Below are 16,705 nucleotides of genomic sequence, written 5' to 3' on the forward strand. Positions count from 1 at the left end.
AGTCTTTCATTGTCAGGCCGAGAACTTTTCACCTTGCCCTCGTATTTATGTACCATCCCAAGAAGTAAATGGACATTGTATTTGAGAATATATGTAGAGACTGGAGACTAAACTAGTAAAGTACTTTTGGAATGAATTCATAATCATTATTTTTATATAAGTTACAGCTATTTGAATTTTACAATAAATATGATAACATCAAAACTATTAAAAATATAAAACCATTTGTTTCCGCCCTTAAAAAAATAAAATTACATAGTAAATATATATATATATATATATGTTATAAAAATATATATTAAGAACTCTTATTATATTCAAACAAAGGAATCCCCTGATCATTTAATAAGTGAGTTTTGAGATATACAGGACCATCTCCTACTTTACTACATATGGTATACTCAAATTGTCCTGGTGAATGCTTTCGGAACTTCAATTTCTCCAATAGTTCCTAGTGCAAAATAATAGTTAATATGTATGTTAAAATTCAAATTTTATATATTTGTATAAAACACGTACTTGTGAAGGTTTGGTCTCTTCAATGCGTAATCCTCTTTTATACAGGACCGTATTGTCTTCAGGAGGAGGGAAGAAATGATCCAAGGCACCTATTACCGCCGGCAAGTCTTCCTCCATTAAGTATAATGTTGCATTCGGTCCTGCATCGTAAGTGTATGCAACCTAACAATTTTTTTGCATTAATATAAAAACATCAAGTCTTATTATACGCTATAATTTACACAGCAATGTAAGTTACATAGAAAACTACAAGTAGAATAAGACATAAATTCTTGATATATTTTATATATACCTTTACGTCATCCACTGCATCATTATATGAATGTACAAAATCTGCAATACTATAGGAAATATCATTCATGTAAGTGCAGGGAGGATACGTGTCGAGACATACGGCATGTATCTGATTAGAATCCTTCATAGTGAGCTCAGCGAAGATCTTAAAATCCTTCTCGATAATCGCACGTTCCATTTTATCGGCTCTTTCCGGGACCACATTCGCTATTCTGTGCTGCAGGAATTCAGATGTCTCCATGCTTCTTCTCATGCCGATCGTGCTCGATATTTTTTTCCGTTCACTGTTTACCTGTGAGTTTAAACATGTGTAATTTTGTTGCTCTTGGAATATATGTATGATATAAGTGCTTGTTGTCTATTTATTTTCCTACAATTATCAATAAAGCCCTCAATTCTGGCCAATGAGAGGAAGGCGCGATTTCTTTTGCGAAACTATCCGCGCCATGTTTATCCGATCCCATGTACCATCTCACAAAACCACCCATAACACTGCGACATGCTGAACCAGAGCCGGAACGTGCTATAGAACTGATGTCACCCTAAAAAAAAAAAACAATATTTTTAATATCGATTAAGAGGAAAATCGTGCAGCTTTCAAAATACATTGATGTCTTATCAGAAAATATGTATGAGTATACCTCTACTTTGTAAAGCTTAGCTAATGCCGCCGTTAGACACGCGTATCCTGCAGCACTGGAGGCTAAACCAGCCGCAGTTGGAAAACTGTTGATCGAACAGATGCGAACCTTCCAATCATTCATATGGCCTGGTAAATTCGACCGTTTCTTGACTTAAAAAGAGAATATATAATATATGAAAGATATCTTAAAGAATAAATCTTTGTATATTTTTAACTGTCTATTAACTGCATATTTACTTTCATTCAAACAATTTTGAAGTCTTGGATTTTTTATATCCTCTTCTCTGGAAAATATCGGTTTATGAATATAATTTGGATAAAATAGAAAATATAACACAAAGTGTAATATATAAATATAATATGTATAATATATATATATATATATAGTGATATATAAATGTGTACTTTATCAAGATATATACTTCTTATTCAGCCAAATACGATCTTCTTTAAAGTCCTGGCTGATCATGACAGTAGTTTCTGCATACATCTGTCAATAAAATAAGATAATGCTATGAATATTTCATCGAGGTACATATTTAGATTTGTTAAAAATTTTCACATATTTACTTCGCGCATGTCTATGGTAATACTTATAGAATCATTGGTTGGCAAAATTAAGGCTTCATCTCTCTTTCCCCCTAAAATTATACAGATTTAACAGATTTGTTCTTTGAAAACTTATACGAGGGTAAAGGACAGTTTTATGAATAGAATAATATTTGCATGTATCAACTCCTAGTCAATAGCTATTGATATTCAAATAATATATGATACGAACAACAAAAGGAACATTGGAAATATTTAAAAATATGTCTATATAATATGTCTATATAATCTTATCATATAAAATATGATAAGATTTAGAGATAATTTGTACAGTAAAATTTAGTGATGATTTTTACAGATTATTTTATATATTTATAACTTAAATAAGTCACAAAATAACACATAATTATATATAATTCAAAGTAATATTATTTAGACAACATGTTAATTGCAAAAATTACAAATGTAACATTCCTCCATAGAAGTCTAAAAAACTTAGAGATAATAAAATGTTGCGAATTTATTTTGCATAACATATATATACTAAATTTTCAAATATATCACAATCAAGATTTCAAAATGCAATTATATATGTATTCTCATATAAATACAATAAATCTCTTTCATTTTACTTTTGTAGAAATTTATTTACGATATATATTAATTGTAGACGAATTAGTTATAATAAAATCATGATTGTACGTACAGTATTTAATAACTGCAATATTGCACGGTGCACGGCAGGTAATGACACTCATGATTACAAGCGTATTTTGATTGTTTTTTCACACTATTTCACACCGATTTCACACCGCCTTTCTCTGCCTTTTTGCTATCCGCGTTACTACTGCGGTATATGATGCCTAGAAGAATATATATATATATATATATATATATATATATACCAGAGGATATATGCACGTCACGTGTTAACGGTACAATGGTTGTATACGTATAAAAGTGTATTCAATTTACTGACTCGACTCGATCCGACCTGACACAAGTCACAATGATGCTAAAATACTGGTAGAGCTAACGTAAACGCAGTTACACACGCAAGGTGCGTTTGGAGAGTGCGCTATCCAAAGACGTTGTATAGATAGACCAGGCACGCCAGGCCGAGCGAGTGAAGCGAACAAAGAGAGAGACAGAGAGATAGTTGGAAGAGGTGCTGACTCTTTCTAATGCTATGTGGAGGGGGCACCTCCATTCTCCTCCTTTCCTTCTCCGCACTAGTAGACGAGCGTAGACGTGTGCAGCAATATACGAAGCTCTCTAACTAATGGATTGAGTATTTTTTTTGGTTATATAATTTAATTACCTGTGAAAAGAACGATCACTCCGTGGTTCTGCTTCAATGCCACAAACGCAACACGAATTAACCATTTTATCTGCCAAAACGAGAACGCCGATATAAAGGTTAGGGGTTAGGGTTGGAAAGGAGAGGAGAAGCTAGAGAATGGAGGTGCCCCCTCCACATAGCATTAGAAAGAGTCAGCACCTCTTCCAACTATCTCTCTGTCTCTCTCTTTGTTCGCTTCACTCGCTCGGCCTGGCGTGCCTGGTCTATCTATACAACGTCTTTGACGCTATCAGCGCTAGAGCACCTGTACGGAAAAAGGCTACAATAATGCAAAAAAAAAAGATCGATACACTATTGAAGAACAATACTTCTTCAATAGTATATCACTAATTTTTTCGCATTTTTGTAGTTTTTTTTTCCGTACGGGCGTTATTTTATCTTTATCGCTCTCATTACATTACAAAGATATACAATCTGTCTGATAAGAACGTGTCCGATATAATTTACAGTTGGTAAAAACTATATTCCAGAATCTTGAACGCACCAATAGAAGGCGCTTTTCCCCTTGATATTGTGCAGACAGTAAAACACATCTTGAGTGAGATTCCCGAACGCAACTTTAAACAGACTGTAGAACAAGGATAGAATACTGCTTTAGTGCTAATAACACGCTCTCCGAACACACGCAAAAAGGGACACGTCAAAGCAACGTCCAGCGCGAAATTGGAATTCAAGCTCAAGTCTTTGCGAATTTCCTCAATAAAGGAAAACGGCAGATAATAAAATGATCATTCCAATTTTCTTTAACGAGAAGAGAGTCCATAATCGCGTAATTTATTAATTTTTTTTAGGAGAAACACATTCCTCCATTTGTCTTATTTACTATATAAATAATATACAAAGTTCCCAGGCAAAACAAACTTCTAAAAGATCTCTTAAAGACGCCTGAAAGTATTTAAAAAAATAGAACGTTTTTTAGATGTCTTTAAGATAGACGTTTTTGTTCTGCCTGGGTTTATATTTCATTTTCCTCATCACTTGGAAATTTACTTTCAAATAAATTATTGCTATTTGATAAACAGACATCATAAATGGGATATCAAATTTTTATAGCAATGATACACAAATTATTTTTCTGCGTGACAATTAAATATTTACAAAAAATGTTTTGCAATTCACTGTGAAATATGTTACAAATGAACAGGCAGAAAAAGCACGATTTTAAAAATTATCATTTGTTACTCACAAATGTAAGAATTATCGTTATTCCAATTACGCTATCGTATATTATTTATATTATGATGACTTAAATATAAAATATAATGATGAGAAACAGGAGATACAAGGATTGTCCAATAAGTATAGGGACTGATTTTTTCCGACCATTGGGAAGGGAGGGCGATCTCTATGGGCGGGATCGGTGATGTTACGTGAACTAGGAGACCCGGCTCAGTTGCCTCCTAGTCTTTAGAATGTGTAAATCGTGCCTGAAATGAAAGTGTGTTTAGTGCTCGCGTCGAGAATCAAGATGCAGCGAACCATCGAGCAGCGTTGTGCCATCAAATTTTATGTTAAACTGAACAAATCTCCTACGGAGACTTTTAATATGATCCGTAAGGCTTACAAGAACGAAGCTATGTCCAGAACGCGCGTTTTTGAGTGGCATAAAAAATTCAAAGATGGCCGGGAAGACGTTGAAGATGAAGAACGCGCTGGACGTCCGACATCGACCCGGACCCACAAAAACGTGGCCAAAGTGCGACAACTTTTGAACTGTGATCGTCGGTTAAGTGTTCGTTTGATAGCACAGGAGTTACATTTGGTGAAATCCACTGTGTATTCAATTGTGACCGATGATTTACAAATGCGGAAGGTGTGCGCGAAGTTGGTGCCGAAGGTTTTATCAGACGAGCAGAAGGAACACCGTGTGACGATTTGTCGTGAATTGTTAGAATGTTTGGAGGCCGATCCAGATCTTTTGGACAGAGTGATAACCGGTGACGAAACTTGGATTTTCGAATACGATCCGGAGACCAAAAGGCAAAGTGCTGAGTGGCACACAAGCGCCTCTCTTCGACGAAAAAAGGTCCATATGAGCAAATCAAGAGTAAGATCGATGCTCATTGTCTTCTTTGACAAAAAAGGTATGGTCCACAAGGAGTTTGTGCCTGCTGGACAAACAGTAAACGGTAAATTTTACGCAGAAGTGCTCGAACGTTTGAGGATTAGGGTCCGCCGCGTCCGAAGGGAGATCGCCGATACCTGGATGCTCCATCACGACAATACGCCCAGTTATACGTCGTTAATTGTGAGGGAGGCACTGACCAAACACAACATTGTAACGCTGCCCCAACCACCCTACAGTCCAGATATGGTTCCCTCCGACTTCTTTTTGTTTCCTCGGATCAAAAAGAACCTGAAAAGACATCGTTTCCGGACGATTGAGGCGGTCCAAGCGGCTTCGACGAGGTGCCTGAACAGTCTTTCGGTTGGCGACTTCCAGGAGGCGTATGAAGACTGGAAGAAGCGCTGGCAGCGGTGTATTGATGCAGGAGGATCGTATTTTGAAGAATATTAACTTCCTGTACATATATCTTCAATCAAATTATTTTTATAACTTTAGTCCCAATATTTATTGGACAAACCCTGTACTTATGAAATAATTATTCGCCGATAATGCTTATGTAATAAATCTCTGCTCACCAAGATATTTTGCCTTTATTTTATTAACTAAGTCATAAATAAAAAAGGAGACACAACCTTGAACGCACGAATATTCCTCGGACAAAGGTGAAGGAACCTGAATAAGAACGTATGTAATCTGCAATAAATATTATGTTACCCAATGGATACACTACACACGCATACATAATCGAACGAATTAATCTCTGCAAACTATGCTGGATTAGATGGTAATCCCATAGACCAGGCGTCCAACAGCTTCTTGTCCTGAGGTCCTGCACCGAGACTGAGCATGAGTCCGGAGAGATCGCCGCGATGGCCTCGCCCATGCATCGCGTGAACAACTTTCGCAATACTGCGACGATAACAAAAATATATTATTAGAATAGGATAACCTCCAAATTGGTTTTTAACCACGAATAAATGTAATAGGCCATTAAGAGCAAAGCACAGATGTTGTAGTGCCATTGGAATATTAATATTATCAGTATTAATATTATTTGTGGAGAATAAAATTATATAACGCAAGTGCCGAATGTTTTTTTCAGACAACGCGGTGAGTCAATCTTCCTAAATCGATTCTTGAATTTCAGCAATGTTATTAAAATTCATTCCCCTGAAAAAAAAACCCCCTTCACCTTGTAATGCTGACTTAATTAGAAAACAATTTTTGATTCCGCTTGGTGTATTGCGAAAATTGTTACACTTATTCGTGATTGAATATATATTAATACAAAGACTCGACAATTTAACGCGATATTAATCACTGCTAATTGCTCTCCCATACTAATCCTGCAGTTGCTCTGCATGTAACACTTCAAATATGAACCACTCCGTATATAAAAATTTAAATAATACCATCAAAGAGAATCTGATGTTATAGGAATTATTTTTGCAGAGAGAAGGTGAGATATCCTAGATATAACGACAGATAAATCCATACTTGGCCCATTCCTCTTGAAGAGTCGCAAAATGCGCCCTGAGAACCGAGTTTCCGAGCTTCTCATTGTCGAGTGATTTCTCGATTTTCACTAACAATGTCGGGAGTTTCGCCGGCAACACACCCGTCCATTTGACTATATGAGAATTTGTGTTCTCAACCTGATGCTCGTTGAGTATTATATCTAATCTGCATACGTTTGCGCAGGGCAAGGGCACCGCTACCGAAGTGTCCACTCCTAAAAATATCAACGCGAAAAAACTCGATTAGGAATATTTCAACCAAAAGTTTTTTTTTTTTTCAACAGAATGATATAGAGATACTTTCTCCAAATTTGTTAATGATTCACAAAGTGACGAGTGAAAAAAATTAATAATTCACAAAGTGACGGGTTACCGATAAAGTTACAAGCGTCAGGATCCATGTATTCGGACGTTTGCGTCTTCACCCTTCGACACGCTCTCGGCACAAGACTGCTAAGTCCATACAAGGACTCCAATCGTTGGATCTTCGGGCCTCTCACTAGAATTTGAACACCAGTCAGACAGGAATACAGCAGCTGCCTAAATTGATCCTTCCCGAGCAATCGTTTGAGATCTCTTAAGATCAGGGCGGTAGATTTCTCCGTAATTTCGGAAAACTCCGGCGAAAATTTCGACTCGTCCGAGTACAGGTTCAGGTTTATTGGCAGTTTCGCGTTCACCAAAGTGAAGCCTCCTTCAGTTTCTGCAAGTCATTCATGATAATTTCCTTCTCTATTTTACGATATAGATATATCAAGAAGATACGTTTTAATAGTAATCATTAGTATATAGGTAAGAGAGTACTGGTAGTGTCCTAACCAATTTGATTATCGAAACTGTAATTAATTTCGTCGTCTAGCAAACTCATCGGGAAAACCTCTACGAAATGTCTCGCACCGGCACTGAGAATCCATACTAACCACATGTGAATTCTGGAACATACAAATATATATTTTTCTATATAACTTATAATAATCCTACCCGGGGAAAAATGATTATATATGATCATATATGATTATATATAATTATATAAAGTCATATATAAATTTTCCCATATATATGGTTACATAAATGTCCATACGAAAAAAAATGATGTTATGTCATTTAATTAAATGCCGATATCATGCGCTGTCAGAAGCACTTACTTCGACATATAGTCATACATGGGCATCATATGTGATCTTTTCTTTCCCGGGTAGTATATTTTATATATATAACATTAGAGCACATACTAATAATAATTATACCTTACAAACACATGTTTCTCATTTGTTATGTCAGTGAGCGTTCTGGACTGTTTGGTTGAAGCATTATGGCAACCCGCCCCGTTATTCGCCGTAGTCAGCCTCATCGCCCTTTGCGGACATTCCGCCTCTTCTGCGTTATATCTTTTCTCAGCGAAATCTTGCAGCTCTCTGATTACTTCCTTCAAATTGTCAATTAAGAACGGCCACATGTTCAATAAAAATTGCTTGTCCCTCATGAAAACGATAAAACTGTACCATCTCCTGAAACCTCTTGCCTGTCGAGAAACAGACATCCCTCTATTCAAGAGAAATCGGAGGAAAGGAGGGAAAATCATCACACACAAAAGTATGATAGAATTTTTCGAGTTCTAACAACTTAAGTAGGGCATGATTTGAAAAATTTGTTGTAATAACTACCAAACATGCTTTTTCGTTGCATAATTCACCTGGGCGTCTTTCAATGTAAAAGTATGACTTAAAACATGCCCCCTGTACTCATCTCCGAAGTAGCAGACACCCTCCTTACCAGGATGTACCTCGCAGCTCAGGCTCCTTGAAATGAAAAATTATTAATAACGAGAGAACTCTGAAAAAAAATCTAATTTGCACAACAAATTTAATAAGTCTACCGCTTCAATTTGTCTGATTAAATTTTACTGATTCCTACAATAAATTCAAGGCCTCTAAAGTTCACAAAAGAATGAAATATCATATATAATCATTGTACCTAATACATGCATGCTTTAACAAGTTTCCAATATCTTGCATTAATGATTGCTGAGCGGATAAGAAAGATGTCCTTGTGTCGTGATCATTACTTAAATATTTAATATTCCCAATGCTTTGACAACCTTCGCACTCATCTTGTCCGTCTTCCAAGGATACATGGCATTGCCTCAATACTTCCTTAGGTCCATAAAACTTGAGCTTTTCTGTATTCTGCATATCATAGTTGCGATATGTTTGTGTAGTAAATATCACTTTGGGCCCGTGTATTTCACAGAAGGTACATAACGCAATTGCAGCATTCATTGCTCTCGCACACTGATTTTTGAATATTTCTTCAATTTATCTTTAGAGAACTCAATATTGTGCGTCTCTCTTCGCATGATCCTATATGCTGCGCTCAGCTGATAGCCTAAAATTATACCTATTATAAATATAAAAATCGACTATATTTTTGTCCACACAATACATGTCATAATAAGAAGAATTATATATTATAACAATATTGTACAGTTGTGTTAGATACTCAAAATGTCTAATATAGTTTAAATAGAAGGCACGTTAAGTTTCCTTAAAATGTGTCACATGGAACGCCCAGGAAATATAATATATAATGCACATAAACATAAATTTAATATACAGTTCCGATTTATCATTCGTATATAATTAAGAGGTATACAGCAATTTTATAACATAACCTTCATTGAGACATTTTTTCACAACATAATAATCGACATCTGCTTTACCTGCTTACTCGTTTAGCAAAAGTTCGCGGCGAAGTTGATTTTTTTTCATCCTCTTCACGTGATAAAACAAAAATGAAGTCGAGAGACCGAGACACGTGACATTATGATAGCTAATCGCGACATTGGCTCGCGCAGCAAATACGTATGTATGCGTGTACATACACATATGACGTATGTATGTGTATTTTTATACATGCACGACAAACTAAATTTACATTATTGCATATCGGGTTGCTGATCTCTAGGTGCTTAACATACGCTGAAATAACCTACAGTCCATAATTAGGAAACCACAAATCTTATGAACAAATAATAATAATGGAACACGCGGGATATATTAACAAAATATAAGAGCAAGATGTTTTATTTCTTCCCTATGTATCATATTAACAACCGTATTTCAGTTTGACACCTTCGTAAGCAGCTCTCATCCAAATACCCACAGCATGTGCTCCAGGATCCGGATATTTGAATGTCTGTATAACATAAGTATACATAATATAAATACATATAATATAAACATATAATATAAATATGTCTAATATAAATATAAGTTACAATTTCATCAATGAATAGCACTAAACAAACGGTATACGTGAGATCCCTGATGGAAATATCTTGCTGAAATATTCACTCAATCGACCCCATTTCATTAATATTTTAATGGTCGCACGTCTACGCAGTCAAACGTCGCCAGGGGCAATTTTTTTGATAAATGAATTAATTTAAAAAAACTTTATTAAAATTCACGAAATAATTCTTGTTTACATTCATGAATCATCACACAGAGAGTGTGGTACACTGGCGGATTACTGGCCAATAATCTTAGGCGCTAAGCATCACACATGTGTGAGCGGACAATAACAGTTGTTCCGACTATCATACTTGTTGTGTGAGCGGTCATTAAAGTTAATATACACAGTTTTCAGTTTAATTTTCAGTAAATTTCTTGATATTTCAACAATTTTTCTATTACTTTTCAGAATTATACTTTAATTTTCATTATATTTCACAGCATTACATCAAATTTTATAACTAAAATTATGATTTATTTTGAAATATTTATTGTTATATATTTCGGTAATTTTTCAGTAACTTTTGTCTCATTGTTCGTCGAATTTATAGTACTTAGTACCAGTATTTGAAAAAAATTAAAGTATACTATTGAAATTTATCGAATTTAGTTGCAAATTGCGTACATTGACGGAACGATAGATGAAATGGGATCAATTGAGATAGAATTTCAGTAAAATTTTCAATGTAATATTCCCATCGGGAATGCGTCAATATAAAGTCGAGTAATACCTTGTAATTCGTGAAACCGAAACGATGTTCTGGCATGTGCAGAGTTTGCATAGCAGAAGTCTCAGCTGCTTCGACGGCTTTCCCAAATGCACTGACAGGATTTAAACCCAAATCTAACGCATCTTTTAATTTAAGTTCCGCAGGTATTAGAGCATCCAACATAGATCGATCGCCGATCGACATTCCACTGACCTCGGATATCGCTTGGTTCGCGGATGTTAAAGCAGTCAACCACATATCAGCTGTTAATTGCTCATCATTTTGAAACTTTTCGAAGCTCTGAAATACCCCTCTCTCCCTCTCACCCTTTCAAGGTTCCTTTCTCCAAATAAAAAAAAAATGACTATACCATGGATGATCTTACTTTGGCAGCAGCGTCGAAAAATAATGAGTATATTCCACCTTCTAAACCATCCGATTCTCTTTCGATAATTCTACTTATTTGTGTAAGAGCTACGGAAGGTCTTGTTGTTGAAATTCTGTTTTCCTGCAATATATAAAATAATACATAGATGATTAGTGACTAATGAAGCCAGATTTATTTTGTGATTTACCTTGTATATTGTACAATACCTTCACTTCTATTTTTATGACACTTGCACTCTGTGCAAGTGTGCTGCCGTAATTTCCACTGCCACATTCTTCATCTATTATGTTCAATTGTTTGGCACACGATATCAAGGCTTCGCATGCAAATGATAAAGCTACAAGAAACACTGGGCTATTTTGAATTTGCAAAGTGGGTCCCATATTCTCAATACTACTCTCGTATGTCTATAATTAAAGAAACTTTTTCACTAAACGATACAAAATACATATATATATGATATAACCATAACATTACAATAATGAATTATACAACTTGATTATATAACCTGAAAATATTCTCCTTCTGCGTATGACATCTTATTAATCTATATCACAAACTTGAAAAACGAATTGTCTCTCCTTGGAATTTATCATACAAGAAATTTATACATAAATGTAAGCTGACATATATAAACCACGAGACATGTGTACAACGTGCATCCTGCATGTTAATATGGCGGCTTGTATCTGCTTTCTTATTGGTCAATGTACATATGTGTATGTGTGTGTGTTATGCTCGCATATATATTATAATAACAATAGTATATAAAAATATGTAATACAATAAATTAGTAGAAATTTTATAAACTTATAATATCGTGCCAATTCAAAATATGTTGTTGCATTGGGTTTAAATATTAAAATCGAAATGAAATAAAATATATGATTAAAATGAATTATCTATACATACTCAGAACATAAGAAATCTTTCATATTATGTATGATTACCAAATCATTTAGTTACTCTTATACCGATTATATAGTACTCATATCACCTTATAATAAAATGCAATTTTACAATCTCAAGAAGTATTAATTAGCTATTTATATTTATATTAGCTATTTATATTATTATTATAAATCATATATTAATATCATAGGTTTTCATCTATCCATGATATTGCCAGAAAAGGTTGCCATTGCTTACATTTCACATCGCGAACCTTATCATATTGACTCGACGATAAGTGTTTCGTAAAAACAATAGAAATCAAGTAGAGGATGAAAAAAGATACATCGCATGTTTGTATAAAGAGGTATTTATTCATCATGTAATTCAGCCATGCGTAGCCGAATTTCATTGTACTACATCTCGACTACTCCTTGCGAATTATGTTTTCGTTTATGTCGGACGCGATGCCGCGACAAAATTCCAAAATTATCGCCGGCCGAAAGCTCATATACATTTTTTCTCCTAATGTATAATAATAGTCCGACGGAAATATGTAACGCAATATGGAGGAAGGAACAGTTCAACCGGCCATGATATAACGATTCGATGAATGATACTCTGCGACGCGGGTCACATTTAAAAGCACGACCCGGCGAGTAACGGTGTAATAATCTTCTTAAATGTTATCAGTCTACGAATTTATGCTAAATCCTCGCTTATACATAAAAGTATTAATATTCGGATACAATTTGTATAATATCCGCAACATTATCATGCATTCACGCGATCCATTGCATGCAATATGTACATCATTCTATGATTAAAAACTCATCGACCTCACGCAGGACTCATACCATATATATGGCGGGAAGAGAAATACGGGCGATCTTCGCATTTGCACTTAGCCCTACTTGGTACGCACCTTCTCTGCTTTGGTGTAAATCTTTAAAACTTAATCGGAACTCAGTATCTTCTAACGACGAATGAGGCTTGCGATTGCGTGTATTTTGCATTTATCACTACTTATTGTCTACTGAAAGTTCTGCGACCTTGCTCGTGAGCGTTTCTCTCTCTCTCTCTCTCTCTCTCTCTCTCTCTCTGTCTCTCTCTCTCTCTGTACAGGAGTGTCTAACGCTCCGCGTTATTAAAATTGAGCAATTCTAACAATAAAGCGACAATAAAGAAATATCTCTATATTTCGTAAAAAGATCGTTAACAAACAAATGCATGTAAACAATTCATAGTAACGATGGTTTGACTACTACTCACGCACGCGTGCACGCTTTGAAGCTGTCGCGCATGTTCCGACTTTATATTTGTTGCCCGGCAACCTTGAGGCGTTATGTATGCGCATTATATGTGCAATTTGAATGATATTTCTGCCGGTTATTCGATAAGACTCGATACATATACATATCGAGCTCATCTCCTCCGAACTCTATATTCAACACTATTTTTATAGCAACTTTCAGGACCTGATCAGGTTTAAATCACGCACGACACGCGACACATAGGCTAATTTGTATGGCACCAGCTGCTGTTGTATACTATCTCATACTTCACCCCCAGGAAGAAACAGTTTCACCCATCTGAATGTCTCAGAGAGACTTCGTGATATTATTGAATAATCGTTTGCCCCACCAAGACTCCAAATCGAATGGTTTAAAATCTGAAATAATATAGTATTTGTATTACAGTGACCTTCGGTACTTGTACAATTACTTGTACAGTTTTACAATTTTAACTGTACACTTGTACAATTTTTACTGCAGCAAGTAATATATGCAAACTGTCATACAATTATCAAATATTTGTACGGTACAATTTGAAAATCATCTTCACGAGTGATTTGTAAAATATCAATGTAACATTCTTCAGTGAAATTTAAATATAAATAGTGACGTTGTTTACCTTGAAGGCTACTATTTGGCTCACCATCGTAATATACTATTGAATTAGAATCTGTAACAAAAACGAAACATTCAATCGTTAGTCTGTGATATTTTTCTTTGGTATATTCAGTGCTACATTCTGATACAATCTTGAAAAATAAGCAGCTTTGATCAAATGAATCATTAATTTTAACTTATTTCATTGCTATACTTACTGCTAAATTCTGTACATTCTGTGCCATCACAGCAGTCATTTGTTTGTCGTGTATTAACTTGATTCCATGCTGTTGAGAATAATAAATTAGATTTATGCAAAATATGTAAGTGAGAATAACCTTTTTGGCAATATAGCTAAATAAATAAATCTAAAATTATATAATATAGATCTACAAATCTAAAACTAATAAAAGTAAAAATAATAAACAACATAACGTGATATTGTTTCTTTATAATATAAAGCATGTAATTTTACATGCGGTGTGTCTCTTTGTAGTCACACAATTTTCAATATTTCTATTTCTATGTTTTATACTACATATTCTCATTGATACATTTACCTACATTCATAAACAAATTTGATGAGTTCCTCGTGCTGCGGTGTGATAACTTCTTGCATCTGATGCCTCTGTGAGGTGAGCTTTGACTTTCCATTCATGTGAAAAACTGGCTTTGGTACGTGACTGCGAACAACAACAGAACAAACAAAAGCAGCCTCAATATAAGTAATGAGACAAATCATTTTTTTTTTATCATGCAATGTTACACACGTGTGCCGCGTCTTACGCAACACGTGATGGAGTATTAAGGTGATCGAAAATATTCAAGTCGTTTATCACAAGGAATGTAAAGCAAAACTGGTTTCGATATATTTGTGTGTTACTTTCGTAATAAAACTTGCCAGGAATACTAATAACATGTCGTATATGCTAAATAACTTCGGCGTTTTCACAGGACAAATTACGAATTGCGTAATGTCGAGCGAGCGAGCGAGCGAGAGAGAGAGAGAGAGATTGTGTGTGTGTGTGTGTGTGTATGTGAACGAAAAGAACGGGGAGAGGACTTGGAAGGCAACATTGAGATGAGGGATTTAAAAAAAAAAAACGTTCTTACCGGGTGATCTCGTGATTCTCCTCGGGAAGACCGGTCTTCTTCGTGAGGTCGCGCAGCGTTTCTAACCTCTCGAAATTCTGACTGATCCCTGCGAAAAAAAAAAAAAAACGACAAATCCAATTCACAATATCACTCCGCACGCACTTTTAAACACATAGCGAATGCGCCTCTGGAGGAAGCGGGCATCGAGAGAAAATCCAAATTTAGTACCTCGACGTGTTTTCGCTACGATCTTGCTAGGTCCCTTTGACACGGTATACATGATCCTCGTCGGCCGAATGCGGAGATCCTTCTTTTTCGCGAGCGCAACACCAGATCATTCGAGAATACTATCGTTTATCACGCTCACACCGTTCCCGAGCAAACTGTTGCAACTACCTCACCGATAACGTGACAACTCCGGCGGTACTCCCGGCGAAACCGTAACCCCCTACAGCTTACGAAATCATCGACTGGCGCTGCCTACCGGACGGCGCATGAACTACACAAACAATTGGAAACAGGTAGAAGCGCGGGCGGAGAGAACGTCGATATTTGTGTAATAAAATCGAGATTGATTGTGTGCATAAATATACAAAGATTACTGATATCCCAAGATATTTCACGTTTTTTTCATTTCTAACAAGATTTATTCGATGTCGAAGGTTTTGAGACAAAGCGATGGACATAGATAGGAATAATTGACGTTGAGTTAATTTTCATCTGAAAGCATAATGTAGAGGAGAAAATAATGAGCGTGTAAAATAATTACGAGCGTGCGAAACTTGATTGCGATATACAGTTTTATTTTCTGCATAAGTGAAGAGTACAGATTATCCTTATCAACTGCGAGTTCAGTCAATACAGGCACCGCAGGTGTACTTTTCTTAACCGTCTAATTCGAATTAGGTAACGCGGTAAAATACAGTAGAAACATAGGCAAATCAGACGGGAGGTACAGCATTAAATGCAGACGAATCGATAAAATTCTGAGAGCCGAGAGCCTAAAAATATCACTTTCGGGATTGTAAACACAGAACGTGGAGAGACCTTTGGTCACTGATATCACGGCTGCATTTATAATGTGACTCCAGAATATATTAATCATTCATAATATTATTACATAACTGCAATATATATATATATATAAAATGATAGCAATAATAATAATAATAATAATAATAATAATAAATTCATGCTACTAATTTATGTCAATAATAGACTCTAGAATGATAGGAATTACAATAGTAAAAATAATAATTAATTCGTGTAGACTGTGTATCTCTGTATAGAATATCAAACAGTTGAGACAGAATTGACTTCAACACAGAAAAATAGTTCGTCAATATGTATGATAAGATCAATTGTTCAACTGGGGATCCTCCGGTCCGAATATTCATGCATCGATTCGAAAATCCGTGAGCGAGCGTGATTTCACATTCCATTCGCGGCTTCAAGGCATTACAATAGCAAGAATTTGTCATGT

The 16,705-nt window shown here is 35.5% G+C and overlaps 5 protein-coding genes across 12 annotated transcripts; 1 reads left to right on the forward strand and 4 right to left on the reverse strand.

The window, feature by feature from the left end:
- Positions 1-261: 261 nt before the first annotated feature.
- LOC106750955 (diphosphomevalonate decarboxylase) lies at positions 262-3,545 on the reverse strand. 2 transcript variants are annotated; one of them, XM_014631648.1, is made up of 11 exons: positions 3,327-3,545; positions 2,985-3,237; positions 2,712-2,868; positions 2,027-2,097; positions 1,879-1,946; positions 1,694-1,740; positions 1,455-1,606; positions 1,188-1,355; positions 812-1,105; positions 520-681; positions 262-451 (listed from the first exon to the last, which is right to left on the reverse strand). In XM_014631648.1, the coding sequence occupies exons 3-11, from the start codon at positions 2,761-2,763 to the stop codon at positions 299-301; spliced, it is 1,167 nt and encodes a 388-aa protein (XP_014487134.1). In that variant the 5' UTR covers positions 2,764-2,868; positions 2,985-3,237; positions 3,327-3,545; the 3' UTR covers positions 262-298. The 2 variants fall into 2 exon arrangements, with proteins under 2 accessions (XP_014487134.1, XP_014487135.1); XM_014631649.1 differs by lacking the exon at positions 2,985-3,237.
- Positions 3,546-4,783: 1,238 nt separating this feature from the next.
- LOC106750964 (putative uncharacterized protein FLJ37770) lies at positions 4,784-5,909 on the forward strand. Of its 2 annotated transcripts, none has more exons than XM_014631683.1 (2): positions 4,784-5,452; positions 5,513-5,909. In XM_014631683.1, exons 1-2 carry the CDS (start codon positions 4,801-4,803, stop codon positions 5,884-5,886), a joined length of 1,026 nt encoding a protein of 341 aa, XP_014487169.1. In that variant the 5' UTR covers positions 4,784-4,800; the 3' UTR covers positions 5,887-5,909. The 2 variants fall into 2 exon arrangements, with proteins under 2 accessions (XP_014487169.1, XP_014487170.1); XM_014631684.1 differs by having other exon boundaries at positions 5,516-5,909.
- A 107-nt stretch (positions 5,910-6,016) lies between these two features.
- LOC106750963 (folliculin) lies at positions 6,017-9,827 on the reverse strand. Of its 4 annotated transcripts, none has more exons than XM_014631680.1 (8): positions 9,681-9,827; positions 8,928-9,338; positions 8,647-8,752; positions 8,201-8,475; positions 7,773-7,885; positions 7,327-7,656; positions 6,934-7,168; positions 6,017-6,345 (listed from the first exon to the last, which is right to left on the reverse strand). In XM_014631680.1, the coding sequence occupies exons 2-8, from the start codon at positions 9,230-9,232 to the stop codon at positions 6,204-6,206; spliced, it is 1,506 nt and encodes a 501-aa protein (XP_014487166.1). In that variant the 5' UTR covers positions 9,233-9,338; positions 9,681-9,827; the 3' UTR covers positions 6,017-6,203. The 4 variants fall into 4 exon arrangements, with proteins under 4 accessions (XP_014487166.1, XP_014487164.1, XP_014487165.1 ...); XM_014631678.1 differs by having other exon boundaries at positions 9,673-9,827; XM_014631679.1 differs by having other exon boundaries at positions 8,928-9,350; positions 9,673-9,827.
- A 193-nt stretch (positions 9,828-10,020) lies between these two features.
- On the reverse strand, positions 10,021-12,012 carry LOC106750965 (putative 3,4-dihydroxy-2-butanone kinase). Of its 3 annotated transcripts, none has more exons than XM_014631686.1 (5): positions 11,853-12,012; positions 11,551-11,751; positions 11,342-11,464; positions 10,978-11,256; positions 10,021-10,148 (listed from the first exon to the last, which is right to left on the reverse strand). In XM_014631686.1, exons 1-5 carry the CDS (start codon positions 11,880-11,882, stop codon positions 10,059-10,061), a joined length of 723 nt encoding a protein of 240 aa, XP_014487172.1. In that variant the 5' UTR covers positions 11,883-12,012; the 3' UTR covers positions 10,021-10,058. The 3 variants fall into 3 exon arrangements, with proteins under 3 accessions (XP_014487172.1, XP_014487171.1, XP_014487173.1); XM_014631685.1 differs by having other exon boundaries at positions 10,978-11,271; XM_014631687.1 differs by having other exon boundaries at positions 10,978-11,271; positions 11,551-11,774.
- A 1,288-nt stretch (positions 12,013-13,300) lies between these two features.
- LOC106750954 (protein FAM195A) lies at positions 13,301-15,675 on the reverse strand. Its single transcript, XM_014631646.1, has 6 exons — positions 15,451-15,675; positions 15,241-15,328; positions 14,692-14,810; positions 14,346-14,414; positions 14,150-14,200; positions 13,301-13,907 (listed from the first exon to the last, which is right to left on the reverse strand). Exons 1-6 carry the CDS (start codon positions 15,500-15,502, stop codon positions 13,837-13,839), a joined length of 450 nt encoding a protein of 149 aa, XP_014487132.1. The 5' UTR covers positions 15,503-15,675; the 3' UTR covers positions 13,301-13,836.
- Positions 15,676-16,705: the final 1,030 nt, after the last annotated feature.

The sequence above is a fragment of the Dinoponera quadriceps genome, unplaced genomic scaffold, assembly GCF_001313825.1.
Source record: "Dinoponera quadriceps isolate SergipeBrazil2010 unplaced genomic scaffold, ASM131382v1 scaffold7306, whole genome shotgun sequence".
Classification (NCBI taxonomy): Eukaryota; Metazoa; Arthropoda; class Insecta; order Hymenoptera; family Formicidae; genus Dinoponera; species Dinoponera quadriceps.

What these genes read in the sequence shown, in the direction of transcription:
- LOC106750955 (XM_014631649.1), bottom strand. Translation starts at nt 2,763, where the DNA reads ATGAGTGTCATTACCTGCCGTGCACCGTGCAATATTGCAGTTATTAAA. An exon ending in CTAAGCTTTACAAAGTAGAG is followed by an intron (nt 1,356 to 1,454) that starts GTATACTCATAC and finishes TTTTTTTTTTAG; the next exon opens with GGTGACATCAGTTCTATAGC. An exon ending in ATGCAGTGGATGACGTAAAG is followed by an intron (nt 682 to 811) that starts GTATATATAAAA and finishes AAAAATTGTTAG; the next exon opens with GTTGCATACACTTACGATGC.
- LOC106750964 (XM_014631683.1), top strand. Translation starts at nt 4,801, where the DNA reads ATGAAAGTGTGTTTAGTGCTCGCGTCGAGAATCAAGATGCAGCGAACC. An exon ending in TGTCTTCTTTGACAAAAAAG is followed by an intron (nt 5,453 to 5,512) that starts GTATGGTCCACA and finishes AATTTTACGCAG; the next exon opens with AAGTGCTCGAACGTTTGAGG.
- LOC106750963 (XM_014631680.1), bottom strand. Translation starts at nt 9,232, where the DNA reads ATGAATGCTGCAATTGCGTTATGTACCTTCTGTGAAATACACGGGCCC. An exon ending in TGACGCTTGTAACTTTATCG is followed by an intron (nt 7,169 to 7,326) that starts GTAACCCGTCAC and finishes TGATATTTTTAG; the next exon opens with GAGTGGACACTTCGGTAGCG. An exon ending in CTTCAAGAGGAATGGGCCAA is followed by an intron (nt 6,346 to 6,933) that starts GTATGGATTTAT and finishes TTATCGTCGCAG; the next exon opens with TATTGCGAAAGTTGTTCACG.
- LOC106750965 (XM_014631685.1), bottom strand. Translation starts at nt 11,882, where the DNA reads ATGTCATACGCAGAAGGAGAATATTTTCAG. An exon ending in CAGAAGGAGAATATTTTCAG is followed by an intron (nt 11,752 to 11,852) that starts GTTATATAATCA and finishes CTTTAATTATAG; the next exon opens with ACATACGAGAGTAGTATTGA. An exon ending in TTTTCGACGCTGCTGCCAAA is followed by an intron (nt 11,272 to 11,341) that starts GTAAGATCATCC and finishes GGTGAGAGGGAG; the next exon opens with AGAGGGGTATTTCAGAGCTT.
- LOC106750954 (XM_014631646.1), bottom strand. Translation starts at nt 15,502, where the DNA reads ATGTATACCGTGTCAAAGGGACCTAGCAAGATCGTAGCGAAAACACGT. An exon ending in AGAATGTACAGAATTTAGCA is followed by an intron (nt 14,201 to 14,345) that starts GTAAGTATAGCA and finishes TTTTTGTTACAG; the next exon opens with ATTCTAATTCAATAGTATAT. An exon ending in GCCAAATAGTAGCCTTCAAG is followed by an intron (nt 13,908 to 14,149) that starts GTAAACAACGTC and finishes ATATTATTTCAG; the next exon opens with ATTTTAAACCATTCGATTTG.